At 40.7% G+C, this 20,473-nt stretch overlaps 2 protein-coding genes across 9 annotated transcripts in view; both read right to left on the bottom strand.

Annotated features, from left to right (window-relative positions):
- Window positions 1–517: 517 nt before the first annotated feature.
- On the bottom strand, window positions 518–17,844 carry GAS2L3 (growth arrest specific 2 like 3). 4 transcript variants are annotated; one of them, XM_015859106.2, is made up of 10 exons: window positions 17,754–17,844; window positions 14,755–14,878; window positions 13,615–13,755; window positions 12,498–12,666; window positions 11,710–11,828; window positions 11,206–11,347; window positions 7,458–7,521; window positions 6,654–6,792; window positions 5,523–5,630; window positions 518–4,812 (listed from the first exon to the last, which is right to left on the bottom strand). In XM_015859106.2, exons 3-10 carry the CDS (start codon window positions 13,642–13,644, stop codon window positions 3,406–3,408), a joined length of 2,178 nt encoding a protein of 725 aa, XP_015714592.2. In that variant the 5' UTR covers window positions 13,645–13,755; window positions 14,755–14,878; window positions 17,754–17,844; the 3' UTR covers window positions 518–3,405. The 4 variants fall into 4 exon arrangements, with proteins under 4 accessions (XP_015714592.2, XP_015714613.2, XP_015714603.2 ...); XM_015859127.2 differs by having other exon boundaries at window positions 13,615–13,662; XM_015859117.3 differs by lacking the exon at window positions 17,754–17,844 and adding an exon at window positions 17,525–17,716.
- Window positions 17,845–18,105: 261 nt separating this feature from the next.
- The window catches only part of NR1H4 (nuclear receptor subfamily 1 group H member 4), a 38,321-nt gene continuing 35,953 nt past the window's right edge, over window positions 18,106–20,473 (bottom strand). For all 5 annotated transcript variants that reach the window (XM_015859069.3, XM_015859077.3, XM_015859091.3 and 2 more), the window contains 2 exons: window positions 19,922–20,035; window positions 18,106–18,762 (listed from right to left, as the gene is read on the bottom strand). In XM_015859069.3, coding sequence (XP_015714555.1) covers window positions 18,524–18,762; window positions 19,922–20,035 — 353 coding nt within the window. In that variant the 3' untranslated portion in view covers window positions 18,106–18,523. The remainder of the gene's footprint in view (window positions 18,763–19,921; window positions 20,036–20,473) is intronic.

Raw genomic sequence — 20,473 nt, 5'->3', positions numbered from 1 at the left:
GAAGGAAAATTAGCTCACCCCTTCCAATGACCTGTGACAGCTTGAGAAGTGCACTTTCTCACCAGAGATGGTGCTCCCTCAACTGCTAATCCTTAAATGAGGTTAAGGAGGGGTGGCTCCAGGCTCCACTCCTGGTCACTCAGTTACATTGCTTGCACCTGAGCTCCCCGGGTTGGTCATGCCTTCTCACCTGGTGTTTAACCACTGATTCAGGTCATGACCTGGCAATTCCACTGCAGAGTTATATCTGAAACTACTCAGGCACATTACCAAGAAGGAATGAGCAAGAAGACCTTGCTTCTCAAATACTGTTTTACTGAAACACACTTCAGAGGCCTTGAACTCCAAACAAAACCATTAGCTATTTATGTCTTCCTAATAGCCTGACATGGAAGCTACAATTATTTAAGTGGCCATCAAGCAAAAATACAACCCCTTCTGGAAAAGCAACCTCCATTTCCCCTTCTCCCCCTCTCCCCCCCCGCCAAAATGATAGTAGAAAAAAAAAGGAAGCATGTAAAAAGGTGCAGTATATGTTTATTTAGAATAAGTACTCAAAGACATCAAAAGTATATGGAGAATTCAGTAATATTCTTGTTCCAAGTAATCTTTCCCACACGAAAAGTAATACAAGTTGAAGATCAGATTTACTGTTTGGCAATATAAACATTGTGAAAAGAGTATTTTCAGCAGGAGGTATTTTGTTACATTTCGATTATTGTCTTCCCTTGTGCCACATGACATTACCAGTTATAACATGACTGAATAAAAAGTTGAAGACCGCAATTATTTGCGCAAGTTAGATCTTACACTATTTTTGTAGTTAAAAACCAAACCAAGCTAACCCATACATAGCACATTTACTGCTAGATTTACTGTTTGAGTTTTCAACAGTAAAATGACTTTTTTTTCCCTCCCCTTTTCAGTGCCTGTTTACACTTTGAATGACAAAATTATATCTATGACATGACATAAGACTACAAAGTTGAAACCCTCCACTTTCTCTCAAGTAGTTGTTCTTAAAGGTAGATGCTGAGATAACTGTTACGCTGGGATTCAAGAGTCTTGGTGTTTATAGTAGTACTGTGGAACTTGTAAACAGTTCAAAAAGCATTGAGGATTGTTGAACCCAGCAAGAAGCCAAGCACCCACTCCCAACCCACTTGCTGTCAGGGCAAGCATGGGGGAAAAAAGAAAGCCCTGATGCTGTGCAAACAGATTTTGGCAACTGCCCAAATCCTGCTGTGCTATCAGCACTGCATCAGCTACAAATCCAGAACAGAGCATCATTTGAGCTCCTATGAAGAAAGCGAACTCCATCCATTCCAGCCAAATTCAATAAAGAAAGAAACCCCACTTCATCTATTGCATGGGATATCTCATCCCGGCTCACTATATGGGAGCTCAAAATCAAAAACTGGTCATCTACTGCAAAATGCTTTCAGAGTATGAAACAGCATGTCAATTTTATCCTAGCTCCCCTACAATCAATACTCTTCTTCACATTTGCAGTAGTGTCTTTGACCAGTACATTTATAAAATAAATGAGCAATAAGGCCTTCCCCACACAAACAACTTTGAACATAAGTTTGTGGGAGCTGTTTATATTATTAAAATTGATGTTTTCCTCCAACAGTCTGTATACTGTTATTTTCTATTTACTCCCAGCAGGTTGTAAATAGAATTGTACAGTAGAGATGCACAATTAGAATGATAAATAACTGAAGCTAACAGGGTGCTCAGAAAGGTAGTGTGATAATGTCACCACTGCACATGAAAACTCATTATTAGTTTACAATGCTTGCTTATCCTAGTTCCAGGAAAAAAAGTATTCAACATACAGCATCAGAAGCTGCAGTTTCCACATCTCTTCTACCCATAAGTAAATATCCTGACAGCAGGAGTAACAACAGCCTGTAGAAGTCAGCAGTTGCAGTGTCTCTCCACAGAACCTGAGAGTTCCTTGACGTTCATTGTACTGACCATTAAACCTAAAGTATCTTAATTCTTCCTCCAGGGACAGTAGTTTTTATTCATCTACCATGAAGCTCATTTCTGTTGAGCTCCACAGACCCACTAAGAGCCCACAGGAGTTGAGATTAAATGGCACTTAACCCTGTGGCACTTTCAAAGACATTAAGGCAAAGATAGGGCCTTGTTAGCTCTTTGGGAAACGACTCCTCACCTCTGGAAAAGTAATACAGGAGAACCAGTAGCAAGGTCTCCGTAAACAAAATAAAGGCCAACACAGACCAAGACTGCCCACACAAATAAACCTCAAGCACCAATAAGCATTCAGCAGTTCAGTTATATGAAAAAAGGCCACTCCTGTAGAGCAGCAACGCTCTGTTCTGAGCAGGCCCTGTGCCAGCTCCATGGGGTCCATCCTGAAACTCAGGTACTTCTCCCCATGCAGCAAGAGCTTCCTAGGAAAAAAATAGGCTTATCTGTACTCACACTGGAGCACATACTAAGCAAAGTTGTCTCCCTAGGCCTTTACAAGTAGCACTGCTAAGGCACAAGTGTGATCAAGGCCACAATTTTCAGTGCACAATTTAATGGCAGCCAAGGCTCCATGCCCAAGCAAGCAGGAGCCATGTTAAGGCATGTAGGGGAACAGTGAATTCTGACAGGTGCAGCAAACTGAACAAGACTAGAAATTCAAATTCAAAATCTCAAATCATAGAACGGCATAGGCTGAGAGGGACATAAAGCCTATCCAGTGCTAACCTGTGTGGTGAGCAGGGCTGCCACCCACCAGCTCAGGCTGCCCAGGGACCAATGCTTTAAGCACCTCCAGAGATGGGGCACCCACAGCTCTCTGGGCAGCCTGTGCCAGCACCTTACTACCTCGGAGCAAAGAAAAACAAAAAAACAAAGTCTTCCAACATTTCTAATACACACAGAAGACCCAGATTTGGGGTCCTGGAACACTATCAAACTTAAAAACTAAACAATAAAAGGGAAAAAAAACCATAACAATTTTATTTGAGGTATTAGAAATTTTACAGCATAAGCACAGCTCTATCACTTGCCACAGGCCCTGATACAGATGTGCTAAGAACAACCAGAATTGCTCAGCTTAACTCCCTCGAAAACAAACAGCAGCAGCATTCCCAGCTCCCCTTCCTCTCTCCTGCCTTTCCCCACAGCAGGTCAGGCTAGCAGCAAAAAAGGTTATTCCACAGTGCAAGCAAGCTTACCTCTAATATAGTATAATATATCTAATAAAGTATTAAAACTTCAAAATAAATACCGTTATTACTGCAAGTTATGCAGCAAAATGTAATTATGCCTAACATTTGGCATGGCACATGTAGTGTTATTTAACTTTCCTCAGTGTAGCAATTTTCAGATGCCCATTTGAACATTAGTGGGACTTATGCAGAAGGTTAACAAATAGGTTTACTTTCTGGGCTTTTTACTCCCTGTCATAACAAAATAATGATCATCATGTTTGCTCTTCTGAAGAGGCCCTTTTGATGCACTAGGTGCTCCTTTGTTACAAGCTGTTGCTGATTTTCCTTTAGAGAGAGGTTTCTTGGCTGCTGGGACCAAGTTTCCATTGGCTTGCAAGTCTCTGTTTGAAGGCTGATTTTTTGTGGAGGGCTGCGCTGCTTTTTTGGTCGCTGCCACTTTGGCTGAAGTTTGAGGAAGCCGCACAACAGAGAGTGGAGTGCGCTCAGGAGGTTTGGATGAGGAGGGCTCAACCTCAAGGGGCTTATTGACATTTTGGGTCTGTAGATGCTCTGTAGTTGATGTCTTATTGACAGGTGCTGTTAGATTTTTGCTTGCAGATCCCAGTGTAGGAGGTGACTTAAGTGCTTTACTAACTGCCAGGGAAGGTACAGAAGCTGAGTGCTTTAGGATTGAAGCAGTCTTCAGGTTCCTTGTCAGGTCAGAAGCTGTTTGTGGAGCTTTCCGAGGATGCTGAGACCCAGATCCTGATGCCAGAGTAGTATTTTCAGAAGGAGGTTTCACATAGAGCTGCTGGGAATGTGCAAACTTGGCAACAGCACGCAGATTGGTAACAGGTGGCCGAGCTGGCCTTGGAGCAACAGAATTTACTTTGGTTTTAGTAGCAGATACAGGTTTAGATTTAGAGGGGACACACTTCTGTTTCGAAGACAATGTTTCAGTTGTTTCAGGCAACTGAGCCAACTGTTTCTTAGATGCTGAGAGTGCAGAATGCATCCCTCTTGCTGGGGTGCCTTGGGCTGGGGCAAATCTCACCTTTGGGGCATCAGGGGAACGAATACGTTTGCGTAATGTTTCAGAGTGCACAAGAGCTGTTCTTGACCTTGTAGACGAAGAACTCTTGCTTGCAGGCAGCGAAGGAACAGGAGCTGGCGAGTGGTGTGCGGGAGACTCCAGTTTTTTTGAGGTACCCATCAATGGTTTGAAAGGAGAATGAGCATCTGTTAGTTTGGGTCTGGCTGACAACTTTGCAGCAGAGGATGTGTGCACTGGCACCTTTGGTGATGTCAGGGCAGGAGACTGAGGACGTTTAGATAAAGGCTTCTTAGCTGTCGCCCCATGGATAGCCTTTGCGGCTGGAACAGGAGTAGGGGTGTTTGCTGGCTGCTTTTGAAACATATTGACAGCTGACATTGGGTTCATGACAGGAGGTTCCTGAATTCGGGCTGGTGAGTTGGAGATATTGTCACTGGTGACCCCCTTCTGAAACGCCAAGATCTTTTGTTCCAGAGTTGCAAACTGAAGCACTCGGCAGGGATCATATTTAAGCAGAAAACCTTGGAGTGTGTCCCAGCCTCCACCAACACGGACCATCACATGTTTGCCATGTAGCATCTGAGAATGACAGAAGAGGGGTGGGAATAGAACATTAGAAAACTTGTTTTATGCAGCACTAAGTCTGCACCTCATATTATGAAACATTTGAATTGATACAGGATCTCCTTTCTTATGGAGAATCATTTTAAGAAAGAATGCATGGGATAACTAAGAGGTTTACACTTCCCAGTTCTTTTATTAATTTTTCCAGAAGAAGGAGTCATTACATGTCAGGAAATAATGAGAGCATGTATGTAGAAAATACATTAATCATTCTTTCAGCATTCTTATTTAGTATACAGTCTTAGATACCAGTTTTGATCAATTTATGAATGCCCTCATTTATTTAATCCCACAAGTTCTTATTCCTGAAGAACTAAGCTCAGCTAGCTGCAAATGTGTATGGATTTTGAACAAGCAGTATTTTCCGGATATTATATCATATTACCCGTATTTATACTACAAATCACTACTGAAATTTTACAAATACAGAAAAACATTAACTTTCTAAGTTTAGTGAAGTTCTAAGTGTAAAATCAGTGGTTGTAAGATCTACTTACCTGCTTTAAATAAAATAGAAAGACCTGTTTTAAATAGGATTGGATCATGTGTTATCTTAACCTAAATCATTCTGTAAATCTAAAATAATACCACAAAAAAAGGTATTTCACTTAAAAGTATTTCTCTCCCATTTTGAATATAGATTGTAATGTTGAGAAACTACTTACTCGTATGAATAATATTTTATCTCCCAGTCTATAACGTCCCTCAGATAAGTATTCAATAGAAAATCGATGGGAGCAGCTGCAGGGTGGATCTTCTGCTATGTGTTTAACCTAATTGTTAAAATTGAAAGCGTGTATTAGTATTTTGACAGAAGTACTGTTTAGCTGTTTACTGAGATACCATTATCTTACTGTTTTAAATATTTCCTTCCCTTAAGTTAAGGAAGCATGAGAATTGTATTTCCCTCACAAGAAAATCTTAGCTACATAAAGCTTTGAAACAGAGAATGGAAGACTGAACAGAACTGTATATGCAGTCAATTATTTTGGAGTTGTCTAAATTCAGTTTTTATGATTTCTGCAATTTTAACATATTTCTATTTTCTTTTTAATGATTTGTCCACAATATTATATATAATATTACCAAATTCCAGACAGAACCCTTTCAAGAAATTGAAACACAAGTACCTGGATCTCTCTTGTGAATAAATCAGTACTCAGCAGAACCAGTTCCATTGATACATCTTACCCAGGGGCACTTCAGCATTATCCCTCACTTTTTAGAAGGCCATTTATAAGTTAACCTTCTATGTGACACCCAAGAAGGAAAACACTGAATAAATGAGAAAGATAGCCCCCAAATAAGTCTAGAGTTAGTGAAGATGTGTCTGTTAAAGCCACTTGGAAGCCTCAAAGAAATTAGAAGGTCAAAACTATTGGTAAGCAGCAAAACTAGTGAGTTATCAGTACCTTATTTCCAAGAGGTACAGCTATACAGATTTGTTTGGTTTTTTTTCAAGTCTTTCTTGAAGAATTTCTTCAAGACTTACTTTAACATTTTTGAAGTCCACATTAGTCATAGCATAGTCATGCACAACACTTCAATGGGAGGCTGCTCAAAGCAGCAGTGAAAGAAGGGATGAACCAAGCTACATGCACTGAAGCATTAACTTCAAAAAACAGTATTTTTATAACATTAAAACAAAATTTATTCTTCAAAGAGGTGCATCAACTTCTGTTTTCTTTTAAAGAAGGCTCACATATATTAGATGAAAAAAATCAATCTCTCATATCACACAAGCACTAAGCTAAGAGTTTAACTTGAAGATCACTGCATAATAAATAAGTACTTACAGCCTCATGTAACTCGCCATGGTGGCAACATGACTTTGCTGTGTTAACAGGTGATGCTGGTCCAGAGGTCCTTAGCAGTGTTTCTTCTAGCTCAATTTCCTTCTCCAGTTTTACTAGCACAGGAGGTTCAACTCCATATCTCAACACAATTACATAAGTAGGAATTTTAATTAATAATTTGACAAAGAAAACAAGTGATTATAACAAGCAAGCAAAATTGTGAGAAGTTAGACTAAGAGTGAACAGCACTACAGCAGTCTTGATAATCCAAAGAGGAGGAGCAGCTCTAAGTTTCTGGAAGAAGTCCTCTCAAAGATGGTCCTGGAGATACCAGGGAAGGCAATAACAACACTGCTCAACCTGAAAAACTTAGTTTATCTGAATTAGTCGTGAACCACCTTAAAGCTTCTAACTCTGCTGGAAACAAATTAGAAGTCAATTTAGAAAACATAAGAGTTGCTTCCTATTTAAAGGTTTTATGAAAACTTCCAAAAAGCTTAAAAAAATTAAAGACCTTAAAGATGATTCACTGAGCTTTTCCAAGATATCCACATACCTACAAGCTGAAGGTAACATTAAGCATATGGTCATAAAAAGCAGTGTGGATCAGAACCTCCCCATGAAAATAACATGATAAATATTTGGAAAAAATACTCATACTGTGGTCCTAGAGGCGCTACTCATTACTATCTGCACATAAATAACATCTACTGCTTTGCACTTAATGGCTACAGACCATCTTAGTTTTTGATTAATAGAATACATTCTTCAGTTTCTATTTAAGGTCATGAAAGGATCAAGTACCTGGATACAATGCGTCCAATTTCCAACAAACAAAGATACACTTGTCTTGGATCCTTGTGCAAAACTAAAGAGGAATAAAAAACAAAAGGGAGTTGTAACCCATTTCTATTGTGGGAAGCCCTCTACAGTTGGATAAAGACAATAACAAGCAGATGATTGCAGTTTAGCCATCACTGTGCTCAGAGGCAAGTGGCATTATTCCAGTGAGCCAATCTGAAGCATAATGTACTGTGGCTAAGCACTAGATGCTTTCCAGCTCTAATTTTCTTGTCCAAAAAGTGTCTAAATCCATTCTAACACAGCTGTAGTTGCCTTTATGCTGTTCCTCCTAGATGTGAACTGGAAAGCAAAAAACCTGAAGAGCTTTTCCTTCTCTTTCCCCATATACATTATAGCAGTCTTGCAGATAAAGAGCATTCAGCAGCAGCAAATAGGAAAATATATTGTCTGCTAACACATGCACATACACAGATACACACATTCATTCAACAGGTGAAAACTGCAGAACTAGGAGCAAGGGATCTAGCTGATAAGTGGATGCCTATACACAGCCAGTCAGCTTGAGTTGTTTAAATTATTGGCTGTGAAAGAGTGATCCAGGTGATTGTAATCATTTTTGGAACATCTTTTTCTTCCAAGTCTTTAAGAATTCAATGACCATCTCATGGCAGATTTACATAGTTGTACTAGAAGACATCACTTTGCCAGTGGCAGGTCCCCTGTGAAGCCCTACCCCATGATGCATGGTTCTTTCATTCCCTGCTTATTAGCCCTCACACTATCCACCCCAAAGTTTTCTTCAGAACCATGCATCCTGGTGAGACTGTGCTCTGAGAAAGAGGGTGGAAACCTCTGACTGTAAGAAAGGGGTGAGGATGATACTGGTGAAACACTCAACCTCAAATAGCAGGTATTGGAAGTGACCACAGTGAAGAAGAAACATTAGCTCAGATAGGTTATTAGTATTTTTGTGCTAGGCTTTGCATCTCCACAGCTCTGCCTACAATCACTGCACAGCACACCCCTCATTTCAGAACAGCTCTATCAGCTGTATGCACTTGATCATGTAGGGATATGAAATCATGAGCTCCTGAATCTTGAATCATGAATACAGATGAATCCTGAAGCTGAAGAATGAGAGGGCAGGATGAAGTGATAGCCAAATTGTGTGCAGATGACTCTGGCAGCTGCCTTGGCTTTTCTTAACAATTTTGAAATGTGAGCACTCAATTATTTTTATTTCCACTCTAAAGAATGGAAGAGCAGAAGAAAGCAAAGTCTATTTTGGTTTTATTTCTTGAAGTATCTAGGGAAAAATAAAGGGACAGAATAGTTTAGAACATCGCACAAGTAATTACTTTCTCCTCAGCCCCAATCTAAACCTCAAAATTGAGACTCTGTAAACAATTTCTAAAGTCCACAAGCAGCTGTATGAATGTTATAGAAAACAAATGAGCCTCGTGCTTTCTCAGCCATTGAGGAATGCTGTCTAATAACTCAGAAACCAAAGGCTGGAAAAAATATCATTCAGCTTGCTTCACCCTACACACATGCCACTGTTCTTCACACACCATTAAGTATAAAAAGTGAGAAAAACGTAAATTGAATTTTATATGGTGTACCATTTATATAAACTTCCTTTGTGCTGTGCAGTACCAATATTAAACAGAACAGGAAAATTCACTCTGAAGAAAAACCTAATGAGCCAGCTCCATATTTACAGATTAAACCTAATATTTTTCTGCTGTTCAGTTTGGTAAGTAAAACTATTTCACTTTAAACAAGACTAAAACATTGACTAAAGTATAAACTGAGTATGAAGTCAGATGTTCTTGCTTACACAGAATGGCTTGTATAGGAAAGATCATCTAGTTTCAAGAAGTTATATCATCTACTCCAGTTTGTAATTCTACTTATTGAAGGACCTGATGATGATGGGTAATTCAAAAGAAAGTTGGCCCAGCTGCAATCCAAAAGGTACTAGAGATTATTTCATCTTTTTTTCCATGTTTTTGTCAGCTCTGAGAGAAAAGGCATAATTTGCTTGAATCCAGAAGAGAAAAATTCAAATATACCCTTAGCAGAACCCAAGACTTGATGTTAGAGGGCACCTCATAATGGCTACTCACTCTGATATCTCAGGAACAATTAAATTAAATTAATTTTCCCCATGGCCACCCACATTTATCAGGAGGCGTTGCTACACATGTTTGACATGAAAAGGACAATTGCCAGGTTGTCTTTCCCCTATTTCATTCATAAAGAACAGCTTGAAAGTTTGATGGAGAACATCAATGGAAAGAATATGTCATCAAGGAGACTTCAAGTCGGCTCATTTCAACTGCCAAATAAGCTTACAGACGATATTTATGCCACACAGCAAGCTTGTGTCATGAGTTACAATCAGACATCAAAACACTTGACGATGAGCAAAAGCCACAGCATTATGAAATCCTGTCTACTTATCTCAAGGAGGCTAAACTGGTTTTAGTTACCCAGCCAGTTAAAGGAACTTAGATGTTTCAGCAGTGTAATTCCTACAAGTTAAAATTAAAATAAATAAATAAATAAATACTAGAACTAATTTTCTTATATCTCAGTTCTCCCAGTCATCTGTATTTTGTGGGCATGAAAAGATGTGGTCCCTAGTTAAATGAGAATGAGACAGTTGCAAGTAAGGATGGTTTTTCAACTGCTTTAAAAGGTGTGTGACGCAGTAGGGAAGGCATAGGCAGCCCAACTAGCAGGGAGAGTTTAAAAGAAAAGCAGCTTGTCAAACCAGCACCTCCCATTTAAATAGCATTAAAAGGCACAAAGACTTCAAGAAAATCTAGTAAGTTTTGTGACATACTCATATGATTACTGCAAACAAAGAATCTTTGCTTTTTTTTTTTTTTGCTGTTCTGTTTGAGAGGAAGATTTCTTTTTTTCCTCTTTTTTTTACAAAAATATTTGGTTAGCCAAAGAAAAGTTTATCTTAATTATTTTCTAGAGACATACTAACTGGTAGACGTGCATTGCATTATTTCCATACAATGGAAGCAGTTTCTCTTAATTAGCAGTCAAAAAAAATGTATTCCATCTGGAATTATCTGTCTAGTAGTTGTTTATTACAAGCGATGGGCTGTGCACTGTGGCAGGCATTCACACAGTTGGTAATATTTATTTTTATAACTATCCTGTTAAGACAGGAGAACACACATGATTTATAGTTATGCCAAGTAAAACTTGAACTAAATGTTAATTACCAACAGACTGTTGTCATTCCAGCCCCAATGCTCTGATGCAGTTACCAAACTTAGTAGTCATAAGTGCATTATTGTGCATTATTTCTCCAATGAGAATTAGCACTAATACCAAATAAATCTTATCGTGACTCCATGGCCCCACGGTCTTCCAGCATACAGAAAGAATGAGGAGTGAAGAAGGGAAGGGACACCACAACTTCTGCTTCTTGGTGGGGCTTTTTACAGAAGAAAAACACGTGAGTTCACTGCACAGCTCTCACTACCCCTCTTCCTCCCACATGACAACTTTTAGGAGCCTGGAAAAGCATCCTTCACTTTAGAGAAGCTACTGAACTGATATTTCGGTGCCTTAACACAAAACACTGCCCTAAAATAAATGTTTACACAAGACAGACACAGTCATGACAAAAGCTTTGTAAGACTATGTGCAATAGTTCTCCCTGGCGAGGTAGTTATCCACATGGAGACCAAAGAAAGTCTTATAAAAAAGGTAGATTTACCTAAACCTTCAGATTCAAAGAGGTACGTCTCATCAACTCCAATGGCCCTACACCAGTTAAGAAAGTTGGCTGTGTTATCTCTGGCAAAAAAAGATCCTGATGGAGCATCCTTCTTACATGGAACTTTTCTCATTGGAAAATTCTGGCAAGAGAAGAAAACAAAGTACATTGTGCACATGAACATTGCCAACAGGTCTCAAAGCACATGATTCCTTTCTACCAAGTTCTGTTCATAGCCATAGAATTAGCACAAACAGAAAACCCCAGATCAATTAAACTGTATGTGGTTGCCTCACTGCAACATCTTAGAATTCAGTTTAGAAAACAGAGGAAATAACATAGGAGCAAGGGAAAATATAATTTTAAGATAGTAATATTAAACAAATACTGATTTGCTTTAAAGTTAAACAGAAAGGTTTGGACAAAAATACAGAAGTTAGGCATCTTGTCTTCTGTATTACTTAAAGTGTTTAACTATGCATTAAAAAATTAGATATAACTTACTCTTAAATTATTTGAGCTACATGAATTTTTAATTGTGTTTTGAAGAACACCAATCAATTGGCACAGTAGTACTCCATTATCAAGTTCTTCTAGCAGTTGTTCTGCTGTGACTTCTATTCCTAAAAAAAAGAAGGCCAATATTGGAGTTACTCCACAGAAGACAAAGAAGTTTCATATGAACTTATAGGAAATTCCAAGAGTGTTCCAGTGCTAAAGGCTTCAGTTAAACTTGAGTCCATAATGGAAGAGAAGCCTGGTGACCAACACTCAATACTGTTCAGTACACTCAATACTCAATACTTCAGTAGTTGCTTAGGCTCATCCAACACAGGCTGACTGACTTCAGTAGTTCTTCCCATATATGGGCTAGACCAATAAAAGAAGTTGCTGCTGAAACAGTAAAACAATGAAAGCTTTTAGAAAGAAATTTCCAAAACATTCATACTAAATTTATACTTGATTATCCAGCCCAACTATATGTCACTGGTATCTCCACATAATAAAAGGGGATTTCACACACTGAAAATTAGTAAAAATATAAATAAAATCAAATATTCATTTAATTAGACTAATAAGATTCAGAACTATAAATTAGAAGGTTTAATCACCTTACCTCAAACAGTTGGAAGCTAATAAGATCTGAAACTAGAACACGCATTTTTAATGCAATTCTCCTAATCACTCAGGCTCAAATGCTATTAATATTATGGATATTAAGTGTCAGTGTTGAGTCAGATATTTGAATTTGCTTTGAAATTTATTAGACAATGATTTATTTTTAACCTCACCCAGCAAGCCAGACAGCCAGATTGACAGGTCTTCTTGCATAGGCACCAAAGTTGCTTCATGCCGCACAGATATCCACTGGTCATACAGGCACACATCTGCCAGACCTGGGCCATGCCTGGGCGTCAGAGGACTTCGAGGACTTAAAGGAAGGTCATCTCCAAACCACACCTGCAGGAGATTTCAGTATGTGCAAGAGAGTGAGCTGTAATATTTGCAGACAGAGGATGGAATCTCACAGTTGCGAAGAATAGACCTTTAGTATAATTCAAAGAGTAAGTTTTAATTTCCCTTCAGACAGACACACCAAACCAACATAGCAGTAATCAAGAATGGTATAGTTCTCATTAGTAACTCCTGCATCGAAAGCACTGCTACATTCATTCTCTTGCTTTCACAGTTACCCTATCGTGGCTATAAGCAGATCTTGTTTAGTAAGTAAAGAAAACACACATCAAACATTTATGCTGTCTTCTTCCTCTTCACCACATATTAATAACCTGTAGTTTATCATAGAACTCATTACAGACTACCGACTTCTCTGATCAATCACTTCAGGTGCATTTTGAGTTTAAATCATTAAAATGACAATACTAAGAGAGGAAACGTGATCTCATGAACATGAACCCTTAGCACTTCTCTTAAGGATCCCATGTTTTCAGACTGATGGATACCTTCACACATCAAGAGAAGGATCATGCTGAAATGGCATGGATAGAATTCCCAAAGAGAAGGAGACCTTCCAATATTCCTAGATACTTGCTTCAGCTCAGGAAGGATGTGTGTCTAAAATATACACTTCCATTGTTGAAGCAACTTAGTAATAAGCAGGATTTTAGAAACACCTCTTTATTATCAATAAAGTTTTATATATTCTCATCCTTTGACTTAGAAAACTTCTCAGGAAACAGTGCACAGAAACTGTAAGTATTGCCTACCTGATTATAGCATTGGGTTATCTATCTCACACAGCACTCCACTTGTTGAAAGGGAAAGTTCCTATTTATTTATCCGCTTAAAAAGCTAGAGATTATTCTGGGGATTTTGTCATTTCACCAGCTTCAGGGTAGATGTTTGCATAAAAACATATAATATTCAAACATTACAAAAGGCATTTACCTGAACTGCATTCTGCATGGTCACCTGCATTTACATCAGTTTCTCCCTCTGGGAAAAGAGTAGTTTTAATACAGTCAATCCTGCTTTGACTGTATCCTAAATGATCCCAATAAAAACCCACCAGGCAAAATATGAGCAAGTCTAAAAAGACACAGATGAGAGAAAAGAATAGTTATTTTAGCATTTAAGATGTTCAGTATTCAGGCTCCTTCAGCACTCTGTCCTTAAGTAAAGTAGCAGTTATTACAGCTTAAAGTAGCAACTTCAAGCACATAAATAATGCTCAAAGGATTGCACTAGTTTAAGGAGCTGTAAGGCATTTGCTTTTCCAAAGAGAAATACTAATACAGTTCTTAGACTTAGCATAGCTGGCACTTTTCCTTCCCAACCTATCACAAACATATCTTGTACATGCACACAGGTACAGATATATGTCCTGAGTTCACTTAGAATACTTAAAAGATTAAGAACAGTCTTAATGAATTCATTTCTAAGAATGAGATTTATTCTTGCATAAATACACAAGATCAATGGTTTTATTAATTTCTATATGGATTTTGACATGGATTTCCAGGTAGCTACCATAAACCTAAGTTTCCAATGCAGTGCTGCAAGCTATGAGGACAATGCCTTTGCAAAACAATCTTTAAGGAAAGAAGCAATCTGGTCAACACTTCCTTGTTCCTTTTGCAGCAGTGCTTTCAACAGTAGGAAAAACCAGCACAAAGTCTTCACCAGACTGGGGATCATGAAGTCCCTCACAGGCTCAAGGTTTAGAAACGTGCAGCATTAGCTATATGGGAACTTATGGAAGGAATTTGTTCAGCATAGTTCACCAGAGTGGTAGCAGAGCGCATTGCTGCAAACATACCTGCACATGTCTTGAAGCCAGTTGAAAACAATTTTCTTGGTTCACTAGTTAAGATCACCTTACTAATCAGGCTGGAAATTAAACTGCAGACAGACGACATCCATAGTTGAAACATGCATTTTCCCTTGAAACTTAACTCCTCATTCCTGCTCTGGATGCAACCTAGCCTTCCTAAGACGAAAGGCTCATCTCAGAGGATCCAATACTTGCATATACTTGAGCCTCACGCACTACATAGGACCACGCATCACTGATTTCAGACAACTTACCTCTGTCACAGGCAACGGAGCAAGCACTTTGTTTCCACTTCCTTCTAGCAGGACTGCCAGCACTACTCTAACTTCACCAAAGATGCCTTAAGTGGTATCTTTCCCCCTCCCTCACTTTTAGTTCCTAAAGGAAAAAAAACAACAAGAGCCATCCTCACCATAATGCCATTTTTCGTTCGATGAATGAACAAGGGAATGGCAGACTATATACCAAGCATTACTAATGAGCTCGTTATGCTTCCCACAGCTCTGTCCAGGGGAATACATTTTCTTTTAGCATAAGGAAGCTATTGTCCCAACAGAATTGCAGTAAGAGGCTTCATTGATCAAAAAGAAATAAATAAAACAACAGCAGAACAGCCAGCAGTGAAGCTGGTCTCATTAAAACAAGGAGCTCCACGTTGGCCAACAATCTGGCATGTTAACTGCCACGGGAAGAACAAAAGGCAGCCTAATTCACAAGGGAGCGCTCGAAGCAAGAACAAAGCAAAATATTCACACGACAGCTATCACAAGAATGTTCAGCATCTGCAGTTTTACAGAAATGCCCAACAAAAACTGGTCTTAAATAGGGAGATTGATGAGAAGAGTTGTAGCACTTGAACTTCAAGGGCCTGCTGTTCTGAAAGAAGTTATTTGGTAAGCCTGTATGCATCAGGGCTCCCCAGAAAGAAAAATGGGCTTACTTATCATTGGGGTACCTGAATGGCATTAAACAAAAACAAATTCCTCAGAACAGACTGTCCTGAGTGGATTTTGAGCTGATGGTTAAAGTTAGCTTAAGAGTTTGTCATTCTCAGATCCCACATCTGTCTGTTCTCAGACTGCAAGGAGCGCAGATGAACCTCGTTGCTGGCAATGAGAAGGATGGTGAGGAGAACACTGCAGGAGCGGGTGATCATAACCAGTGGGGTTTCCTGCATCAAGAAGTTGTACGTAATGAATGAATCAAGTATTTGACAATGAATTCGGGCAGCTCCAGCTAGAACCATATCAGTTTCTTCCACTCATCTTCATTCAACAAGCACTTAGTGCCCAGTGTTCACTAGTGTGAAAGAAAAGGCTCCAGAATGAATATGTAATATGTCACTTGGCCACATCTGGTTATGCCATTTCCATACCAGCTGGTATCCTAAAGGCACCTAGGAAGTGAGAAGCAGTAGAAACTGGAAAGCACTTCCCAGTCAGGGAACAAAGCCCAGTGCTTGACAGATGCAGAGATTCCTGACCACCAGCACCACTCCCAAGAAACACATCCCATCTAATCTCATCTGGCCCTTCAGCTGCCCACAGGCTCCATGGGATGGGCAGAGCAGGGAAATGCTGCTTAACAGTGCCTGATATCAAGATCCATACAGCAATGCTGATATGCAGCAAGACAAGTGGGCAGCCCCAAATGATATACTGGGGAAGCCAACAGCTGCCTTCAACTGGCTGACTGATGAGCCTCCAGCAAAAGACTGGAGCTTTAATAAAGAAGTGAAAAATAAGGTACCTAACACAGCACAGGGACAGGCATTTCTCAGGAAGAGGGGTGCAGACACACTCTGACAGCCACACAAAACCATTCTGACCACTTTGCTCCCCAGTGCTCTGTCCACTTTTCCCTCAGGCAAACTGAGGAAGCACCAAAGCCTTTCAACACCAGTACTGCAGGGTGCTAAGCACATGCTCTTAGATGCTGCCCAAGATATCCAGCTCAGTATCACTTGTATCAGGTTGAATATGTGGGCCTCAACCAGCAAGACATGCTACACTAATTACAAGCCATTCTGTAGCACAAGATGAACCACATCCAAATCTCATTTCCTTGGATGGCTCCATTTACAAGGAAACAAAGAAAAAAGTCCACAGCTCTGCAGCTATTTAATATGCAGATGAAGCAGCCGTTCATTTATCATATGGAACTTAAAGGGATTAACAGGCTCATTAAAAACCCTTGGGAAGGAACACTTTCACATCCTCACCCTTTGCTTAAGAAATATCACACTTCAACTCCATCAACACCCAAAGGCCGGTGCAGCAGCTAGAATATGCAGGTGAATCTGACAGCACCTATTGAAACCCACATTTTTACACAGCATCAAATGAAAGAAGCTGTCAGATCAGGACTTGTTGAAACCAACCAGAAGACATCCAAGATTTTTTCGCGATAGACCCTAACAAGCAGAAGAGAGGTTAGCACAACACGACATCCTGGGAGCGCTACTCCCTGTCACTAGGGCAATTACACAGCCCTTTCGCTCACGGCTGAGTCAGCAGGAGCTGTGCTTCCCAGGGGAGGCCTCAGAGGCATGAAAGGGAAGGAACCAGACGAGTTCCTGTCTGTGTGATGGCATCACAACGTGCTGGCGGCTCTCCTCAGGGCTGCCTTTCCACACCCTCCAGCGAGGGCAGACACTGCCCCGGGGGCACCTGGCAGGGCTGAATCCCACCTGAGCTTCAAGGCAAGCGCTTCATCCCGGAGGCTGCCACAGCTCCTTCGCCACGGGAGCATCCCGTTTGGGAGCCTATGGTCTCACCCCACCACTGCCTGCACTCAGCCATCCTGGTTCATGAAAACCAGCTCTATTTTCTCACTTTTTCACCCCTGTTTTCTTCCGGTGAAGTAACACAGAGGAAAGCACTGCTCAGTGCTCTCTGGCCAGCAGGAGGAACGCGCTGGTACTTGATATAAGATCTCATCTTATTATGAAAGACCCACCTGCCACATTTATCAGTACCACTCACAGCTATGCCCTGCGTCCCCACGTCTCTAGATGATACTTACATCAAAGCTGGCACACAGCATCCCTGGAGCACAGCAAAGACAGGAACCGACGTTTCCCAGCTCGATAAGCGACACTGATAGACACCGCAGCCCCAAACGCGAGAACTGATTCACCAAGTTCCTCACGGACACTCCCCCCTCCTTCCCAAGACTCGGCTCTTCCTTATACGAGAGTTACAAGGTTACCAAACCCCCCTTCCCACTCCCGGTGCCCAGCAGCAATACCCACCTACACCCGGCACCCTCCGCTCTGTGCCACCGCCGCCCCGCAGAGCACCCCCGCCCCGCGCCGGCCGCTCCGTTCGAAAGAGCCAATGAGCGTCCGCGGGGCGGAGCGGCACCTGGATGCGCGCCACAGGCACCGCCGCCCTCAGTGAGGGTGGAGGTCGCTGCTCTGAGGTACGCGGCTGTGAGTTACCTCTATAGAGCAAAAGAACCTGATTTTTACTTTGAAATAGTAAGAACAGAGATTAAGTTACATGTCTATCTCATGATAAGGGCTTTGTGTGCGTGCGTGTCCCTCTGCCCTTTCATCTTTGGAAGAAATCGGAGCACATTTCAGTTATACACCTTGGCAGTAGTAATTTCTGCTGGTTTATTGCGGTAAATATTTGGAATATATTCTTTAATGGAGGCCAAGCACAACAACGCAGCAATGAAAAATGTGAATGGAAGCCCCATTTTGCAAGAGGAACTCTGCAAAGAGCTCAGCTGCAGGAGGGATTCGTGGGGTTCCTGTGAGGAGATGCTGAATTCTTTCTGATCACAGAATATAAATATAGAGAGAAGTTATAACTCACATGTGGAAACCTGACAGCTATACAGTGTTCTGCGCATGACACGCAAAACGGCTTTAGTGAACTCCATGGCAAGGTTCTATAAAAATGCAGTAAGGAAAAATTAACACACTGTGGTATATTGCTTTTTCCTATGAAAATAAATGCTGTGTGGTCCTTTAAAATAGATGTTTGTCCTGAAATGGAAACAGCCAGGTATCCATCACTGCACGTCCCAGATCTCGCAGAGGAGAGGGGTGAATTTGTGGTCATTCACTCTCCAGGACATCAGCATCTCTGCGTGGTGGTGGTTAAATGTCCGTAACTCGGTGAGGCGGCCCAGGAGACACGCAAAGTGCTGCGGGTTGTCCGGGTGGTGCAGCTTGCAGAACTTCTGCAGGATCTCCAGCAGTGGCTCCTGAAGCCTTTCCACTGACTCTCTGTCCTTTATGTATTGTCGGTCTGGTTTGGGTTTCAAAAAGGAAAGAAGTAATTAGCAAATGTATGTGCTGATACAATGGAATTGTTTACTTGATAAACAAATATTGATGTATTTCATCATGCACTGATGTTCACACCTAACAAGAACATTTCTTTTCAAATTAAGAAAGAATAAAAATGCCTCAGCGTGGTATTTTTTTGGTTCAGCGTTTTCATAGGAGCAAGTTCTTCTCTTCACCTCTTCTGGAGGTGATCCAGAACCGTGTGGATATGGCACTGAGGGACATGGTCAGTGGGCATGGTGGGGATGGGCTGATGGTTGGACTGGATGATCTTGAAGGCCTTTTCCAACATTAATGTCTTATTGATTCTATTATTTTTTTAGTGTCATTCCTTGTCAAGGAATTGTTTTGTACAGCAAAGCCTGGTGCTATTGTGGAAGATAAGCTTTTAGCTCTCCACAGCCTAAAGAACAACTCCCTGCTGTTGTCTTGCTCTTTCCCACTGCTGTTTGTGCAATAGAAGCCGAAGCCCTTCATTGCCATTCTCAGTTCTAATACATAGGATTTCCCAATTGCCATTTTAAAAGTGTGCCATTCCACAATGGATTTGCAGTGCACATGTAACCACATCTAAGGTATTCTAAGGGAGTAAGCCCACTGCTCTGAGCGCTGATAAGCTGACAACAATTTTTTTAAGCAAGGCATTTAAGCACTTTTTCTCCCTTGTACTCAATCCAGACAGTGCAGTTGGAGTTTGGATTTCACAGAATCATAATGTATCTCAAGTTGGAAGAGTCCTCTAAGGATTCTTGAGTCCAATTCCTGACTCCCCACATGACCAAACAAAAATCAGAACATGTGTCTGAGGGCATTGTCCAGACACTTCTTGAACTCTGGAATCTTGAGGCCATGCCCACTGCCCTGGGCAGCCTGTTCCATGCCCACCACCCTCTGGTAAAGAACCTTTTCCTAACACCCAGCCTGACCATCCCTTGATGCAGCTCCACGCCGTTCCCTCAGGCCCTGTTGCTGTCACCAGCCTTCTGGTTGAATATACTGAAAACCAGAATGTATGCTCACTTATTCGGTGTAGAAAGTGAGTTTTCATAAGTCTCAGGTCACACTCCTCGTGCTTTCTTTCCAAACACACTAACATTGAATTCTGAATTAGGAGTTACCTGGGGACAGGATCACTATTGCTGTGAGCAGTGCATATTCCTCCTGTGTCATCTTCAGCTCTCCAATACTTTTATAAAAATTAAACATGGGAGTTATGAATTCGTCTGAGATACCTGAGAGGAAAATAAAAGCTGTGTTATTTCTTTAATTATTGAAATAGTCTGGCTTATTGCCAGTGAGCAATAAGTTAATATTTAAAGACTTGACTGTTTGTCTTAGTGGGAGAAATTTACTACACAAATCAGATCTGATGCAATACAATTGGTTTACAGAAGTGCAAGCATGTCCTTGTTTTCCAGAACAGAGTTGAAACAGGTAAGTGCTGATAGTTTCAAAGTCTTTCTTTCAAGTAAGTTCCTTTTCTCTCCAGGTTTGTCCATCTAGCTCCTCATAACAGCACTCACTTGTGTTATTCTTGCTGTCTGCTGATTTCCCAGTTGTCTTCTTTTTCCAGTATTCACAGTTCACAAAATAGTCCCACATTCCCCACCTTCATGTTAATTATATTGAAATCTCTCAGGGCGAATGGCTTAATTCTAGCCCAACTCTAC

This window comes from Coturnix japonica, chromosome 1 (assembly GCF_054131305.1).
Source record: "Coturnix japonica strain WE chromosome 1, WE-NBRP24, whole genome shotgun sequence".
Classification (NCBI taxonomy): Eukaryota; Metazoa; Chordata; class Aves; order Galliformes; family Phasianidae; genus Coturnix; species Coturnix japonica.
Note: the sequence above shows the minus strand (reverse complement) of the source record. Positions and strands in the feature narration are given on the sequence as shown.